Source organism: Acomys minous (genome assembly GCF_964271855.1).
Source record: "Acomys minous genome assembly, chromosome: 3".
Taxonomy (NCBI): Eukaryota; Metazoa; Chordata; class Mammalia; order Rodentia; family Muridae; genus Acomys; species Acomys minous.
In genome coordinates, this window is record NC_140485.1 from 125,244,667 (window position 1) to 125,260,505 (window position 15,839).

At 42.1% G+C, this 15,839-nt stretch overlaps 1 protein-coding gene across 2 annotated transcripts in view; it reads left to right on the forward strand.

Annotated features, from left to right (window-relative positions):
• The window catches only part of AIG1 (androgen induced 1), a 221,240-nt gene that overhangs the window by 175,604 nt on the left and 29,797 nt on the right, over positions 1-15,839 (forward strand). For both annotated transcript variants that reach the window (XM_084777068.1, XM_084777067.1), the window contains exon 4: positions 7,708-7,823. In XM_084777068.1, coding sequence (XP_084633194.1) covers positions 7,708-7,823 — 116 coding nt within the window. The remainder of the gene's footprint in view (positions 1-7,707; positions 7,824-15,839) is intronic.

The window sequence follows — 15,839 nt, forward strand, 5'->3', positions numbered from 1 at the left end:
TAAGTCAGAGAGTCAAAGCTAGTTCCCTTTCATTGTTCTTTTGAGTCTATTAGGAAAGTCTCTACTTTGTGTTAATGTGTCTTTAATGCCCATCTCATCCTTAACATCCCTATTTAACACATACAAAGCTTTGTTATCAAGATCAGGTTAAGAAAACATGGCCACTGAACACCTTAGACTGATTTATTTTTATTGTATTTGTCTTTATGATTATTTTCTCTTCATGGTGACGTTCCATTTCTAAGCAGTTTTCTTTTAGGCGTGTGTGTGTGTGTGTGTGTGTGTGTGTGTGTGTGTGTGTGTTAGTTATTTGAGACAAGATTTTTCTGTGTAGCTTTAGATGTGCTGAAATCGCTTTATAGACTAGCTTTTTTGGCTGGCTTTGAACTCACAGCAATCTGCCTGCCTCTGTCTCCCTAAGTGCTGGGATCCACCACACCTGACCCGACATATATATATTTAACATGTGTAGCTGTGGCAAGGCTTTGTTCTGAGCTTTTAGGTCTTGGCCATTTTGTGTTTAGAGAGATTTTCCTCTGTCCATTTGTGGTGCTCTAACTGTGTGGGAGAAAGTGAACATAACTCTCAACTCTGAAATTTTGTCTTTTCCTTCTGGCCTCAAAAGAAATTAATGATTCATTTCTGGGTCCTTGAAAGTATCCTGGGCCTTGGACCAGTGTCTTTTGTACCTAACTGTAGATCATTCAATCCTGATATATGTGCAAACAAAACTCAAACATTAGGCTTCCTGACAGAAGTTTGACAAGCACTAAGTCAGTCTATCTCCTTGTTGTGCAAAGAGTTGTTTTATGCTTCAGGTGACTCCCCCTGTGTGGAGTCTTTGAGGAGGAGGCATGTGACCTAGACAGGGTCCCACAGGTGAGCTTCTAATTGCTCTGCATAACCACACCGCATCGTTCCTTTGAGCATCTTCTGCAGACACTCTTTTGCCTCTTCTATCTCTTTGTTCATCACGTAACGTGTAAAGCATAGGTCTTCTATGTATCTGTGGCTCTGTTGCATCTGAGGACTGCTCTGTGTGCAGGAGACTCTACCCCATGCATCCACTCTGTGTTAGAACTTTGCCATGAGATGTTGATCAGTTCATGGCAGAAGTAACTCAGCTACACCACAGGAAACTGGTCCAAACCCATTAAGAAAATACACAGATGCAATAGCCCATGAGAGGTTCATGCTTCCATATTTGGGATACAGTCTTCCAAATACAACTCAACATCAGATGTAGCAACAGTGGATGCCAGAGCTTGGTACATAATAACTACTTCTATCTTAGACCAGTGTATCCTAAGACAGTGCCTCTATATTGATCAGATAAAATGCTGACTCATTTGCCACTCAACTGTCCTCCTAGTATTAGAAACAAGTCAAAATACAGTCACTCAGGAGTTACTCACTGGCGATAGTATTAGTCTCTTTTCTCTACTCTAATTAATCACCTAAGGCAGGTAAGCTTTATAACGTAAAGAGGTATATTTAGCCCATAGTCCTGGAGATTCAATCCTGGTGATATCTCAAGCTGGAGTGTAAGTGGATGGAAGAGACCACATTTCTATACAGAAAGGCTAGGGTTCATAAATCCTTCCAATAGTGTGAAGAATTGTTGCTAGTCTCCAGCTCTTAAAGTCCACTCCTCCTGCTTCATCACATGGAAGACCATATCTCCCGACACATGGGGAACACACCCCTTCCAAATAATAACAACAACAACTGCAAAGAACAATCCACTGCAATTCTCCCAAGCTGTTGACCAGACTGTCTCCATGCTTCTTTCTCCAAGGTGGGTCTGCATCTACCTGAGAACAGTGTGGAATGTCAGTGATTACTCATGTTTAAGAAACAGACCATTCTTCATTTTCCTTCCAGCTACTCATAAGTGTCATCACACAGTGCCTTATGGCTTCATGCTCTCTGATTTTATTGTTTACTGTTTGAGATGAGTGTGCTGCAGGAACAACAGCAACAACAAAAAACAAAAAACAAAAAAAAACATTTTTTTCTGCAACAAATACCTTGTGGGTTCTTCTGAGCCTGAACTAACATAGCTTAGTCTGTTAGAAGACAATGCCCCTAATCTCTATAATTGTGTTACGAGGTCTAATAATTTTCAACTCAGACATATTTCTAAAATACAATTCTGGAACAGGCCTGGTGACAGTCTATGATCCCTGCTACTTGGGGTTGAGGCAAAAGGGTTGAAAGTTCATGGCTGCTTAGATTGGAGAGCTTCTTTGAGGCCAGTCTGGGCTGCTTAGTAAACCCCCTCCATTAAAATAGAAAGTAAAAGGAGGTGGAAAGGGAGGGGCACAGCTCAGTATAAGAGCTTGCCTGGGATGCATAAGGCCCTTGTGATTCTAATGCAAAGAAAAGATTTGGAGGTGGGCTGAAAACAGTCTAGCTTTAATTCATCCCTCCAGGCCTAGCCACTCTGGGATGCTCTTTGAAACATAACCTGAGCCTTTTATTGTCTCATCTGCAAAATGGAGTTAATAGCATCCTCTTGGGGCATGGCTCCAAAGACTGTATATCACAACAAATATTATCATGTGTCCTATATGCCAGGGTATTTTCTAAGTGCTATAGATCTCCCAGCAGGGAAATGCAAGCTCTCCATTCCCTTGCAGCCATGGTTCTAGCTGAAAATATATTCTGGTGCTCAAGTCCTAGGAGTGCTACCTGGGAGTAAATTGACATTGGAGTTTTTGCTCAATTAATTCAAAGCTAAGTGTTCTTGCTGCTCCAGATTTGACCTCCCATCTCAGCTGTTGCAGGAGCATACATAGCTTACCAATTGTTTTTAGTTCATAAAACTTTATAAGTCAATATTTACATTTGGGAGAAATACTTGGCACTGTGTTTGTTTTATCAATAAATACTATATATAAAGTAAGAAGATGTTTAGGTGGGGACTGTAAGTTCTTTTGTGCATGAAAATTATGAATAATAAAATCTTATGTTGAGTTAAAAAAACAAACAAGCAAACAAAAAGCCATTTTCCTTAGAATTTGCCACTGGCCATATCCGCACATGTGCAAAAACCTCTTTTCACTAGTCATGTCACTGATAGAACTCATTGTCCTCTTTTCATAATGAAAGATACCAGCAATGCAGTCATCTATCAGATTTTCCTTTTCTCAAACCACTTCCTATCTGGCATCAGAAAAGCACACCCTGACCTTGTCAAGTATAATATTTGATCATCAGCGGGCATGCATGGGACAAGAAAGTAACTGGGCAATTGAGCACATTCGGGTTGGCTGTGTACATTAAGTTCTTAGAAGAGTGTCTCATTTTCTACTCACTTTGGATCAATGAATAAAGAAGTAGAGTTTAGAAATGTCTTTATAATAACCAGTGTAAATCATAGCCCTGCCACTTATAACCCACCCAGGCCTTCAGGGTCAACATTATGTTCAGAATAAAAGTGCAATTTGCAGATCTTTTTCTGTGTAGCATTTGATGAGACATGCATTTTGATTTTAATATTGCAGTATTACCATTGATAGCTCAAACTGTTGGTGAAATTCCTAGCCAGTGTCATCTGAGGTAACTAGATTATAAGGGAAAACCAATAGAATACATCTCTAAAATATATTCTGTGTTTGCATTAGCACATAGCACCTCTTGCATAGTTCACCACAGAGCTGATTGTACTGTTTCAAAATAATAACAACAGTAACAGAGAAGATTAAAAGTGAACTATGAGGCTAGCCACCTGGGGAAGCGCTCACTCCATACTCATGGCATGTCACACTCTTACTAATGAAGACTCATAGGCAGATGCTATCTAAAAGAGTGTGCCGAGGCCAAGAATGTCCCACACCTTATATTTATTACAAAACTGTCTTTCTGCCTTTTCTATGAATATGAGGCAAAACTTTTTCCAAAAATATTTACCTTGGTGTCCTCAACACATCTTTCACCTGCCAACACCCACCAGCCACTTGGTTCCATTTTGCTAAAATGCTAGAGTTTGAAAATCATGACATTGTCCTTCCTCTGAGTGCCACCAGGTCTCCCCCTCCAGGGTAAATGGTCAAATATGAGGCACCAGAGTACGTGAGAAAGTCATATCCAACTCTCCACTCTACTGTGGAGAATGTTCTGACCATTGGCTAGATCTGGGTAGGGGTTTAAAGTTTATAGCCTGTATTGTCCTTGGCTGGTGCCTTAGTTTGAGCAAGACCCCTGGGCCCAAATCTGCCTATCATAATGTTCTACTTGTAGGTTTCTAGGACCCTCTGGATCCTTCTACTTTGCCATTCTCCCATGCTTGTCTCATCTAGAGGTTACCAAGAAGAGACTTGATACCCTATGAGCATATACAGGGGGAGGAAATCCCCCTCAGGAACTGTCATAGGGGAGGGGAATAAGGGGAAAATGGGAGGGAGGGAAGAATGGGAGGAGACAAGGGATGGGATAACCATTGAGATGTAACAAGAACAAATTAATAAAATAATATATATCTTGGAAAAGAAAAAGAAAAAGAAAATCATGACATTGTATTCCTTGCCTTTTCCTTCAATATGAAAACAGTATAGTAAGATCAGGGCAAAGATTATTTCATGGCTGTTCAGGGGGTACTAAATACAATTGAAACCTACTAATGGCTCCACTGTCAGTTCTGCAACCTTTGTACTCTCAAAAATATCTCCAACAGTGGAAGATGTCGGAGTGTGGGGAGTATGCTGTTTTCCCTAAAGCCTACCGCCATCTGTCTTCCCATTGGTTTTCCATATCAAGAGTATTTGATCTTTGAAGGATTCCAGAACTTGGCTTTCATCTTTCTAGCCTTCAGAATGGGGTCAGCTCCATCTCTGTTCTAGCCCACCATGCTTGGTATGTACAGTAGCCATTAGGAATGTTCCATTCAGCTCTTTGAGATTCTCCTTTCACATGCCACGTCTACTATGACACAGTTCGGAGGCAGCCTGGCTTCAGTTCAACATCATGTTCTCACATGCTGCTGCTGCACACATGTCTTAAGCAGACTTAAGACTGTGTGTCAGGAGCCTTGAAGGTTTCATTGCCGCTCACTCTGAGGAAACAACATAACCTCCAAAAGAAAGAATGTGCATCATGACATTCCTAATACATGAATATTTGAAAGCCTGTTGCCACTTACTGCCAGGAATTGGTTACATAAATTTGAGAACATTCACATACCAAACTCTTAGGCAGTGTAGGTCAAAACTGGTAGACAGGTTTTAAAAGAATTTCTAAAATGGCATATGAAAACTTCTCCAACATCTTCCTTGGTTTCCTTCTTCTGAGATTTAAAGTCTTTCACCACCTTTATTGGGTTTATTCCTAGATGATGTTGGGGTGTCGTGAATGGTGCTTGCATGGTCTCTTCCTTGGTGTGCTTTTCATTGGTATATACAATGGCTGCTGAGTTTTGTTAAGTTGATTTTGTATCCTGCCACTTTGATGAAAGTGCTAGTTATTTCTATCGTTTCTTGTAAAAACTTTTTAGGAAGGTGTTGGGCAAATAAGGATAATTTGACTTCTTTTCCTATTTGGATCCCTTTCATTGCTTTTTAGTTGAGCCCTCAAGCATATGTTATAGAGGAGCATGGACAGTGGAGAGCCCTGTCTCGTTCCTGATGTTAGTGGGATTGCTTCCAGTTTTTCTCCATCTGGGAATGATGTGAGATGCTTGTCCATATAGCCTTTATGCTGAGGAATGTTTTTTCCAGCCCTATTCTTTATAGAACATTTATCATGAAACACATTTAATTTTTTTAAACGATTAAAAATATCTTTGAAAGTGTTTAACATCCTTAGCAGTCGACGCAGTGCAAATTAAAAGTACTTTGAGAATTCATCTGACCCCAGTCAGAATGGCTAAGATCAAGAAAATAATTGTCAGTAAACACTAAAGGGATTTGGGGAAACGGAACCTTCATTCACTGATGGGGTGGGGGGGGGGAATGCAAACTGGTCCAGCCACTGTGAAAATCTGTGTGGAGAAGTCTCAAAAGACTAAAAACATGTGTATCATATGACTGAATTATTCCACGCCTTGGCATACACCTGAAGAATTCAGTGTCCTAGTACAGAGGTGCTTGTTTGGCCACGTTTGTTGCTGCTCTCTTCACAATGTTTAGGAAATAAAATCCGCCTAGATCTCTGTTGACTGGTGAATGGATAATGAAAATGTGGTACAAAGACATGACAGGATTCTTTTCATATATGAAAAATATAATTATCAGACTTGGGGATAAATGGATAGAACTGGGAAATACGATGCTGAGGAGTAGGGTAACCCAGAGGCAAAGTGTCCTGCTTGTGGTTGCTACCTCCAGATCTGTAGATTTAAACATGGAGCCTGGGGTAACCACAGAAGCCAGGAAAGGAGAAAGGCAACGTGGGGAGAAAATGGGCTGGAGAAAGAGCCCTCGGGGGAATAATTGTGGACCACAGGTGTTTTGAAGGTGGAAAGGGGGAAATCAGCGGGGACTTGCCTGGATGTAGGAGAGGGAAGGTAAGCTGAGAGGAAAGTTAAGTAACGGGATGTTTAAAAAGGGAAACATTTTGTTTATTTAAAATTATATACAGATGGTGTCAGAGCTTTTGTTATTTTTAATTATTTAATTAATTACTTTACAGGTTTTACTTACATCTTATGGCTTTCAGTTTTGAGTTTAAATGGAATTCCTGAGTATGTCAATGAGTGTGTTAATGCATCTGTGTCTGTTTCTTAATGCCTTTTCTTGGACTCTTTTCCTTCTCTTTGTTTTGTCCTATTCCAATTTATTTGGTTCTCCTTCATTTTATTATTATCCTATAAATGCCTGGTTTTTTTTTTCTAACAAGAGACATAAAGGGTGTGGATCCAGATGGGACAGGAGCTGAGGAAAAACTGAGAGGAGTAGAGGAGGAAAACTGTAATCTATCTATCTATCTATATATATATATATATGGCAAAAAACTATTTTCAATAAAAGGCAAAAGAGAAATGCTATTTTCGTAATATATATGAAACGTACAGACATATACAAATTTTAAATATATTTAATATTGATTTTAATATTTAAAATATATTAAAATGTTTAAATATAATACTTAAAACATTCTAACACTACAAGATGATAAGCCTAAATGATAGCTATTCACAGTATGATCTTAACTATATATGGCAAGTGGGAATGGAATGGAAAAATACAGCACACACACTGTGACTGCTGCTGTTCATTGTCACCTTGACAGGATCTAGAGCTCCTGGTGAAGGCCTCAAACATGCCCATCGGGTTATCTGGGTTCCATTAATTGATGGGAGAAGATCCACCTCAACTGTGAGCGGGGCCATTCCCTAGCAGGAGATCCTGGACTGTGTAAAGTGGAGAGTGAGCGAAGCATGAAAATGCAATTAACTCCCTCTCTCTCTCTCTCTTCTTTTCTTTGGTCCCCTTTTTGTTTTTCTTTATGTCCTTTTATGTTATAAAATTTTCCCAATGCAAATATCAAATAAAATAAATGTTCAAAGCTTTAGGTATAGAGGAAAAAAACGTACTAATGGACAGTTGCTGCATTTCATGTTTTTATGTCCATCGTCTCACAGGAGAGTCATGCGGTGCTCTCTGTGGTGAGTCTGTCCTGGGACTTTATACCATTTATTCTCCTGTTGGAGAGAAATGACTGCAGAGGGGCGATGATACGAATCTAATCTTCCCTGTTCTTTTCCAGCACACGACGGTTTTGCCCTTTATATTAATCGAGATGAGGACATCCCACCATCAATATCCCAGCAGGGGCAGCGGACTCGCCGCCATATGCACCTTCTCCGTGGGCTATATATTATGGTAAGGACCAACCCTGCTGGACATTCGTACTGTATTAGATTCGGCACTGCTAAATTTGGGCACACACTGCATTATGGATGTAATCACTAACAGATTCACACTGCGTGCCTCATTTGGTCCAAGACCTGGGCTTTGTCTTGTTTCCCCAGATGCTTATATTTTTGGAAATATATGCCAAACCTCACACAGCAGGAATTTGTTGAACAATCCCATGTAAGCAGTGTGCCTTCCAAGGCTTCGTTTTTCAACTTGTTTTCAAACTAAATGTTTTTCTTGGACGCTAGCTTTTAGCTTAAAGGCTTTTTCTTTTGCTGGAGATTTTGTTTTTGTTGTTGTTTTCATTGGGGAACTGTGGGGGGGTGGCAACAAACACAAATGAAAGCAAATGAAATGAACCAACCACTGTGAGTAAAAAAAAAAATGTACATTTTTTATGGATCTGCTTAAAACTTCTTTTAAAATTATCGATTATAAACAGGATTTACTTAACTGATTTGGTTTTGAATATTGGGGTAAATAAACCACAGGTGATCTGTTGGGCACACTGAAGTCCCAAACAAGCATATGGTGCCAACTTTATCTGATAAGAATTTTTGCCTAGTAACTTTATTTCCTTTTAACTTCAGCCTTTATCATGTTTCAACAACACTTGGATAAAATTATTTGTCTTAACAGAGAATTTTTTTAATTTCTCTGTATAATTCCAAGTCCACTTTGATATATTAGCACAGCGAGGGGACTCCTCCTGTGGGCATTTCTGCCTTTTGGAACTCTCTTGTTCTGAGTTCTGGGTCCCTAGCCCCTATTTCCGGCGGGAGCACTGGGTAGCATTCTTTCAAACCCCTCACAACTAACTCTTACTCTGCTCACGCCCTGGGCTCTTTGGGAGACATAGGCTCCAGGGAGCATTTTGCTCCAGCCAGGCTAAAATGTGCAAAGAGAGGAGTCAGGATGAGGCTTCACACATTTTGCCGTATCCAAGACCCGAGAAGAAAGCAACAAGAAACCATAATATGTAGCTGGTTATAACTGATGGTCAGAGACTAGATTTCAAAATAGTCAAGGAGTAAAGTTCACCCTTCCTGGCTTTACTCATACCATCAACTAGTGAAAGACTACTGGAGAGAACTTGGGAAGTTTGTTTTCCTAATCACTTACTTTCTGGGTTTTTTTGGGGGGGTTGTTTGTTTTTGGGGTTGTTTTTTAATTTCCTGCCTAGAATCTTAAATATTGACTTTCTCTGATAGAAAAAGTCCAAGACATTTGTCTTGCTGGTGAAATGTAAGTAAATAATGTTGTATCTTAGAAATGAACTTACGTGCTTTGTAAATATGAACTGGGTATTTAAAGACTGTTCTCTTCAGAAAAATCAGCTATGGAAGCTGCACAGTCATCGAGGGTGCTCTCTGGAACTGCCGCAAGCCTTAAAAGCCAGCTCTCTTCCCCTGCAAGCTCATCAGTGCACTTTATTGGCTTACAGGGGAAATATGGGGCTTCTCTCTGGAAGCTGTGGTGTATTTCTGAGAATTTCTTCATGTGCTATTCAGTGACCTTGCAGAGCCTGGAGGCTCGAGGAACCATGTTCTTTTGGATGACTTTTCTTCCGCTGTGTATGTGACCAGCCCACGTTCCAAAGAGACACATGGGAAATACCACACAGTCTTCATTATATACCCCCAAGATCCATTGGTAGAGTGAGGCTTTACTCATGCTCTCTGTGCCAAGTGAGGTTCAGGAGCCCCATGTGCTCCCTCAGCAAGTGAGGGTCAGCAGCCCCATGTGCTCCCTCGACAAACTTGTTTAGACATGTACTTTCACTAACCAGCGAATTCCCTCAGATTTGTTCTGAAAGAGCTTTCAAAGTAGACTTTTTCCTTTGGTGTGCTGCCCTAGGCATTCATAGCTCTGCCAAAAGCTAAACAATACCCCCTCGAGTCATGTCACAGTATATAAATACGAGGGTTTAACTGTTGTCAAAAAGGTACTGGATTTTGCTCCCTTTCAGACTGTCTGAGGGCCCAACATACCAGTGACACAACAGGGAAAGATTCAGAAAATGAAATCTTCTGATAGCATACCAGTGTTGTAACCGAACATTCCAGAACCTCATGCCAAGATGGGTTCATATCATGTGCTAATTATAAAACAAGTGGGTCTTCTTTACAATGCTGAGAATAGCAAGTTGACTGTACCTCAGGGATGCTAGCCAGGCTGTCTGGCTACCCTCGTTAGACTCGGACTCTCCAATCTCACATGGCTCCTTTCCATCTTGTTCTGTTTTCCTCCTGTGTTCAGATAGGGTTGTTGAGAAAATGAGGAAGCAACACCTTCACTTGCTGGCACCTCTGAGCTCGTATACCCCTCACTCCATCTGGGTCTTCTTCAAGCTTAGCATCTTCTAGACTCCCCAGAAGCACGTCTGCCTACTACAGAGTTTCTCCCATCAGATGCTCAAATGTTTGAGACACAAGCATTCTCATGTCCACTGCTGAGGGCCTCCTAATTCCTTTCCTGTACACCTCCCCTCTACCATCACCACCTACACATTTCTCTGTACCCTTTTGGAAGATGCTCAGCATGCAGTAGGGGGTCCTTGGTCTGCAGCATCATGCATCATGGTTCTACTCCTTGGAGGCAGACACCACACTACATGTTTTTCAGATGCCCTTTTAGCTCCTTCAGATAACTCTACAAGGTAGGCATTTCTTACTCATTTTATAGAGAAAGGATGAAAACTCACATGGGGTGTATAGCCTGCCTAAGACAAACTACTAACCTATTACCATAATGATAGTGCGAGCCCTGTACATGGCCCAGAGTCCACACAGTTAACTCTGCCCTCGGCTGCCTCCTCCTGTGCGAAGAGTGGTTCTTTGGATGGATTTATTGTGTGAGTTTTTGCTTTTCTGTGTGTTTTCTAGAAAACATCAAGTGCAGTCAAGTCTAGGCATTAAGACCCTTTCCTGGGTTGCAGCCCCAGCTCCTGTTTCACCTTTTTGGACCCCAGCTTCCTTGGGATGAAATTATGGAAGAGGTTGCTATGAATCCACAGGGGCCTGGAGGACCTCGTGCTTTTAGGCAAAGCCCAGAGAGCAAGGCCTCCATCACGGCAAAAACATTCTCATCTGCTGCATTCAGTTCTCAAATGCTCCTAGGCAAACAGCAATAAAAGCTCCTAATGTTTTCTTCTTGGAGGTTTGAGATTTCAGTTGGGATGTTAAATTCTCTCTCTTTCCGTGACTCACTTCCTTCATTCACACAGGCTTCACTTTAGAAATCAAAAACAACTCTAAGGGACGTGAAAATATCTTTTTTTATTGTCTCACAGCCCTGATGGTTTAAGACAGATTCCATATTCCAAATCTCATTATCCCAAATGTGTTCATTAAACAACTTCCCAACATTTAAAAAAAAAAAAGTTAAATCAGAATTCAGTGTGATTTCCCTTTTATGATCCAATCTCAGATGGTTTCAGATCTGAATTCTATCTCCCACCAAACTCATTTCAGTCAGCCACAGAATCCTTTATTATGTCTTGTTTTCTTATTGGCACCTTTCTGTATTTTCTCAAGATTTTCCTGAAAACATTTCTCTTTACATGAATTATCTTCAGACACACAGAAAGATTTTGACCAAAAAAAAAAAAAAAAAGTACTTTAAAACATAACATTCTTAGACATGAGAAAAAAATTAGAAAGAAAATGAAAATTTTAGATCACATTAATGTTTCATTCAATGGGATGCTTCTTCACCAATTCAACAAATAAAGTCAGCCTATAGTTGTTCTTTGACAAGAAACCTGCATTTTCCCCTGCTCGGCCCGAACCTTTTATTCTACCATAACAGCCTTTTTTGTTAACTCTATGTCTTTCACAGTACTTGAGGTGGTTTTTTGTTTGTTGGTTTGGTTTTGGTTTTGGTTTTGGTTTTGGTTTTTTTTTTTTTTTTTTTTTTCTGATTTTCTGATACTGAAGTACTGGGCCCAAGCTGAAAGTGAGATCGCTCTCTTGGGCTGGTGAAGGAGGAGCCAAGGTCTCTGCTTCCCTCCCCTCTATCAAGTCAATCAAGGCTTCATCACAACCTACCATCTTCCTGACTCTCCACTCCCAGCTGGCCTGGCGAGAGGAAGTATGGTTGCTAATTGAGTTTGAGTTTGAGTTCTGTGCCGCCTCCTGAGAAGGCAGCACCTCCACAGACTCCTTAAAGACGATCATGACAGAATTTCTGGTAAAAGTTAGGACGAGGCTAGAATGCGATCCAGGGACCTTCCTTGTGTCTCTCATCTGAGCCAGGAGGAACATGACAAGGAAAGGGAGGGGCAGCCTGGCACAGCATGATGTCCTTCCATTTGTGTTCTGAGGATGGGTAAGCTGCCTGGGAACCTGTTTTAACAAAGCAGAGGCTGCATGCTCTTGGAAATGGTGTGCCACCATAGGCAGAGGTCAGAGGAACTAGCCTTGTCTCCCTGTGGTCCTTGGTCCTCAGCAGTCCTCAGTGGTCATCAGTACTCCCATCAGGAAAGAGTGAGGGTGAAGTTAATTAGAGCATCCATGAGATCGGAGAAATGGTAGCCTGGGAAGATGACTCAGTGGGTAAGAAAGGGCATTTGCTTTGTAATTGTGAGGGCTTGAGTTTAAATACCCTGCACATGTGAAAAAGTATGCATAGTCCTGAAATGTCTCTAACCCTAGCGTTGAGAGGCAGAGACAGGAAGATCCTGACAGCTTGCTGGTCGGCCAGCCTATCCAAATCGATGAGCTTCCAGTTCAGTGGGAGACCATGTCTCAAGGCAAGAAGGTAGAAATTGATAAAGACAGGAGACAAATTGCTCTGGCATTCATGTGTACATGTGAGCGTGCATACATGCCTCCCCCAGCACACACACACACTCATGTTCATTCACCACACACATATACAACACACACACACAGTAATCAGAGAAGCTGGTATGCATTGGCCACCATATCACCTGTGCTCCGAGCAGCGGCTGTCATTGGTCTTTTCATTCTCTGAGCATGCTGAGTCACTGAGGGGCAGGAGCCCATTACCCATTCACATTTCTTCATTCTTGGGAGGTTAGGCTTAGGCTGGGGGTGAGTGTACAGACATTTTGGATGCCCTGTTCAGCTCCCTAGGATCTTGGGGGGGGGGGGGAAATTCCAGAGCCTTTCAGAGTTGCGACGACTGACGAATACATAGGGGCCTTCAGGAAAGTCTGTCATTCCCTCTAGGCAGCAAAAATTCCCTGCATGTCTGCAGAGCCTCTTTCTCTTTCCCAAACTTTTTTTTATTTTCATTTTGTGCCCTGCTCTTCTCATGGGTCTTGATCCTCCTTCATGCTGATTGTCTCTCTGCAGCCTATTAAGAATGTTGAAAGCGATTTTCCTGAAATGTTCCTATGGTTCACATATTAAGTTATTTCCAGAGCTCGGCTCTCCCGTGAGAGTTGAGAATGTCATTGCTTTCCCATTATTGCAATCTGCTCATTTTTCACAAGCACTTTGCTGAGAAAGCATTGTTTTCTTGTATTCTAACAAGAAGCCTCTGTGGACAACTGAGGGCTTCATGCTTGAGAGTGATTTGCTCCAGGTCCCTCAGAGTGTGCACTGGGGCACAGGTCACGTGAGTTTCTTAGCTCTGCGTCCGGACCAAAAAAACAAAGGCCTGTGCGTAGTGTCCATCCCAGTTCTCAGTAGTTATTATTGATGTCCGTCCTCTCCCATCCAAAAGGGCTGGCTCTCAGTCATGCTAGGAGTCCCTGGAGAGCTAGAAATTGCAGGCACTGCTAACCTTGCCAGGGAGCCTTCCCTTAGCTACTCAGCTTCCTTCCAGCCATATTACCACTATCGTTGCTTTACCCTTGGCTTTGGCGTTCCCGAGTTGATGCGCTGTATCCGCAATGTGGCTTGCATCTCTGTCCACCCCTCCTCGTTTCTCTCCTTATGCCTTTCGCCTTTACTCTCAGGACAAAGGAAGGGATCTAACTAGTTCCACATGCGAACATCTTCATAGCCCCCATTTTTCTCCTCTCCAGCCAGCAGTCCCCAAACCCAAACTCAGCTACTCCTCCACCCCAGCTCCTCTGGAACCTTCCACTGATCATCACTTCATTCCTCCCTAGCTTTACTCTCTGTCCTGGATGCTTCCTGTTAATGTCTGAAGCCATTTCTTGCCTCTGCCTTACAAATGTTGCTCTTGTAGGAACAGTGACTTGAACATCCACGTATCGCCCACTGCCTTACTCACAGCTAAGCTGCTCTGAAGACTCCCCTACACTGCCTCCAACCTCACATACATGTTCACGAAACAGGACACTGTACTGTTTGGGAGAAAACTCCTGTCTCAGACTGCCTGAGCCTGAGTTGTGTTCCTCACACATGGCTTGGGATAGTCATGTAACCTCTCTCTGTTGCACTATCATCTGTGGATCAGATGATTAATAGCACCCACCTCATAACATTGTTGTGATCACTATGATATTAATGTCTAGCTTTGCATATGCCCAGAGTATATATTGTTAATCTTATGATTAACCCACCCCAATGTGGCCTAAGATTTCATTAGCAAAACCTTCACCAGTGTCACCAATGACTTGTGTTTCACTTAAGTCCCAAATGGTTTGTTGGCCTCATCTCCCTTGTTGTTTTATCTCTGTTCCTGACACTGTCTTCAGCCATTTATCAGTCCTGCTATACACGCCTCCCACCCCAGGCAACGCAATGAGCCCTCTCAGTTTTGTGCTGCCTCTTCCCATCTACATGAAACTCCATGTTGGAGTTCCTCAGAGCCCACTGTCAGCTCCCCATCCGTTCTCCCTAGGTGAGCCCATCTCTTCTGTGATTGCAATCCCTTCATCTCACATCATGAGCTCAGAAACTCTCCCAAGTGTATACCATATGTTCTCATTTAGCAATTACAAAATTACCTCAGGCCTTACCTAAATTCCCTATCGCATCCACAAACTTGCACACACACACACACACACACACACACACACACACACACACACACACTAGCATCATGACCAGCATCCAGCATTCATGCCAGAAACACATCAGACATCCTGAACTCATCTCTCTGAGTCAACAGCAGGCCACCAGTTGCTCAGACTTGTGCTTCCAAAGCATCTTCAGAGCCTTTATGCTTTGTTCTCCCTTCATGGTTAAATCTATGATGCAAGCCCAGAGATGTCTCCAGAATTATGGCATAAAACTAAGCCCTCCCACTCCCCTGTCTGTCCATGACTACTTTTTAAAATGCTCTAAGTGTGTAGATTTCTCTTTGCCTCTATGGACCAGCTCCAGGATTCCTTACAGACTGGAGGTTACTCCTCATTACCTGAACCTGCTGACTCTGGCCTCCTCCTCCTCCTCCTCCTCCTTTCTCTTTTGCTTAGTCATCTGGCCACAGTACTGTCACATCTAGCCACTCTGGCAAGCACAGTATGTCCTGCTCAGCTTTGAAGCTTTCACTTTCCTCATACTTCCACCCAGCTCACTTCGCCCAGACTAGGATGCTCACCATCGTCACTACAAGTCCCGCTCATCATTCAGGCCCCGGCCTTGGTGTGCCGTTTTCAGGGAGCCTCCTCTCATGCCCCTAATTAGGTTCAGCTTCTCTGCGGGTCATTAGTGTCATCTCTTATTCATTTCTATGAGGGGAATCTTAAAACTAGCCAGAATCATGAAGTTTTGATTTTGTTTTATTGCTTGTTCTCAAAGATCTCCTCCATTGCTTTCCAGAATAAAATAAAGATCTGCACCTGAAGTCTTAGAGAAGACAGAGAGCCTCCTTGTCTACAGGTTCTAACTGTTAATAATATTTAGACATGACAACAGTCTTAATGACAGAGAAATTGTTCTTACATTAGCCCTAATAAGAGAAATCATGATGTGTGCTTTACATGAAAAAGTATGGAGAATGCGTGTGTGCATGTGTACTGTTACATCCTTTGATTGACAACGGAAACATACAGTGTCTACAATATCTTTGCTACCCATTTCTCTAAGATTGAAT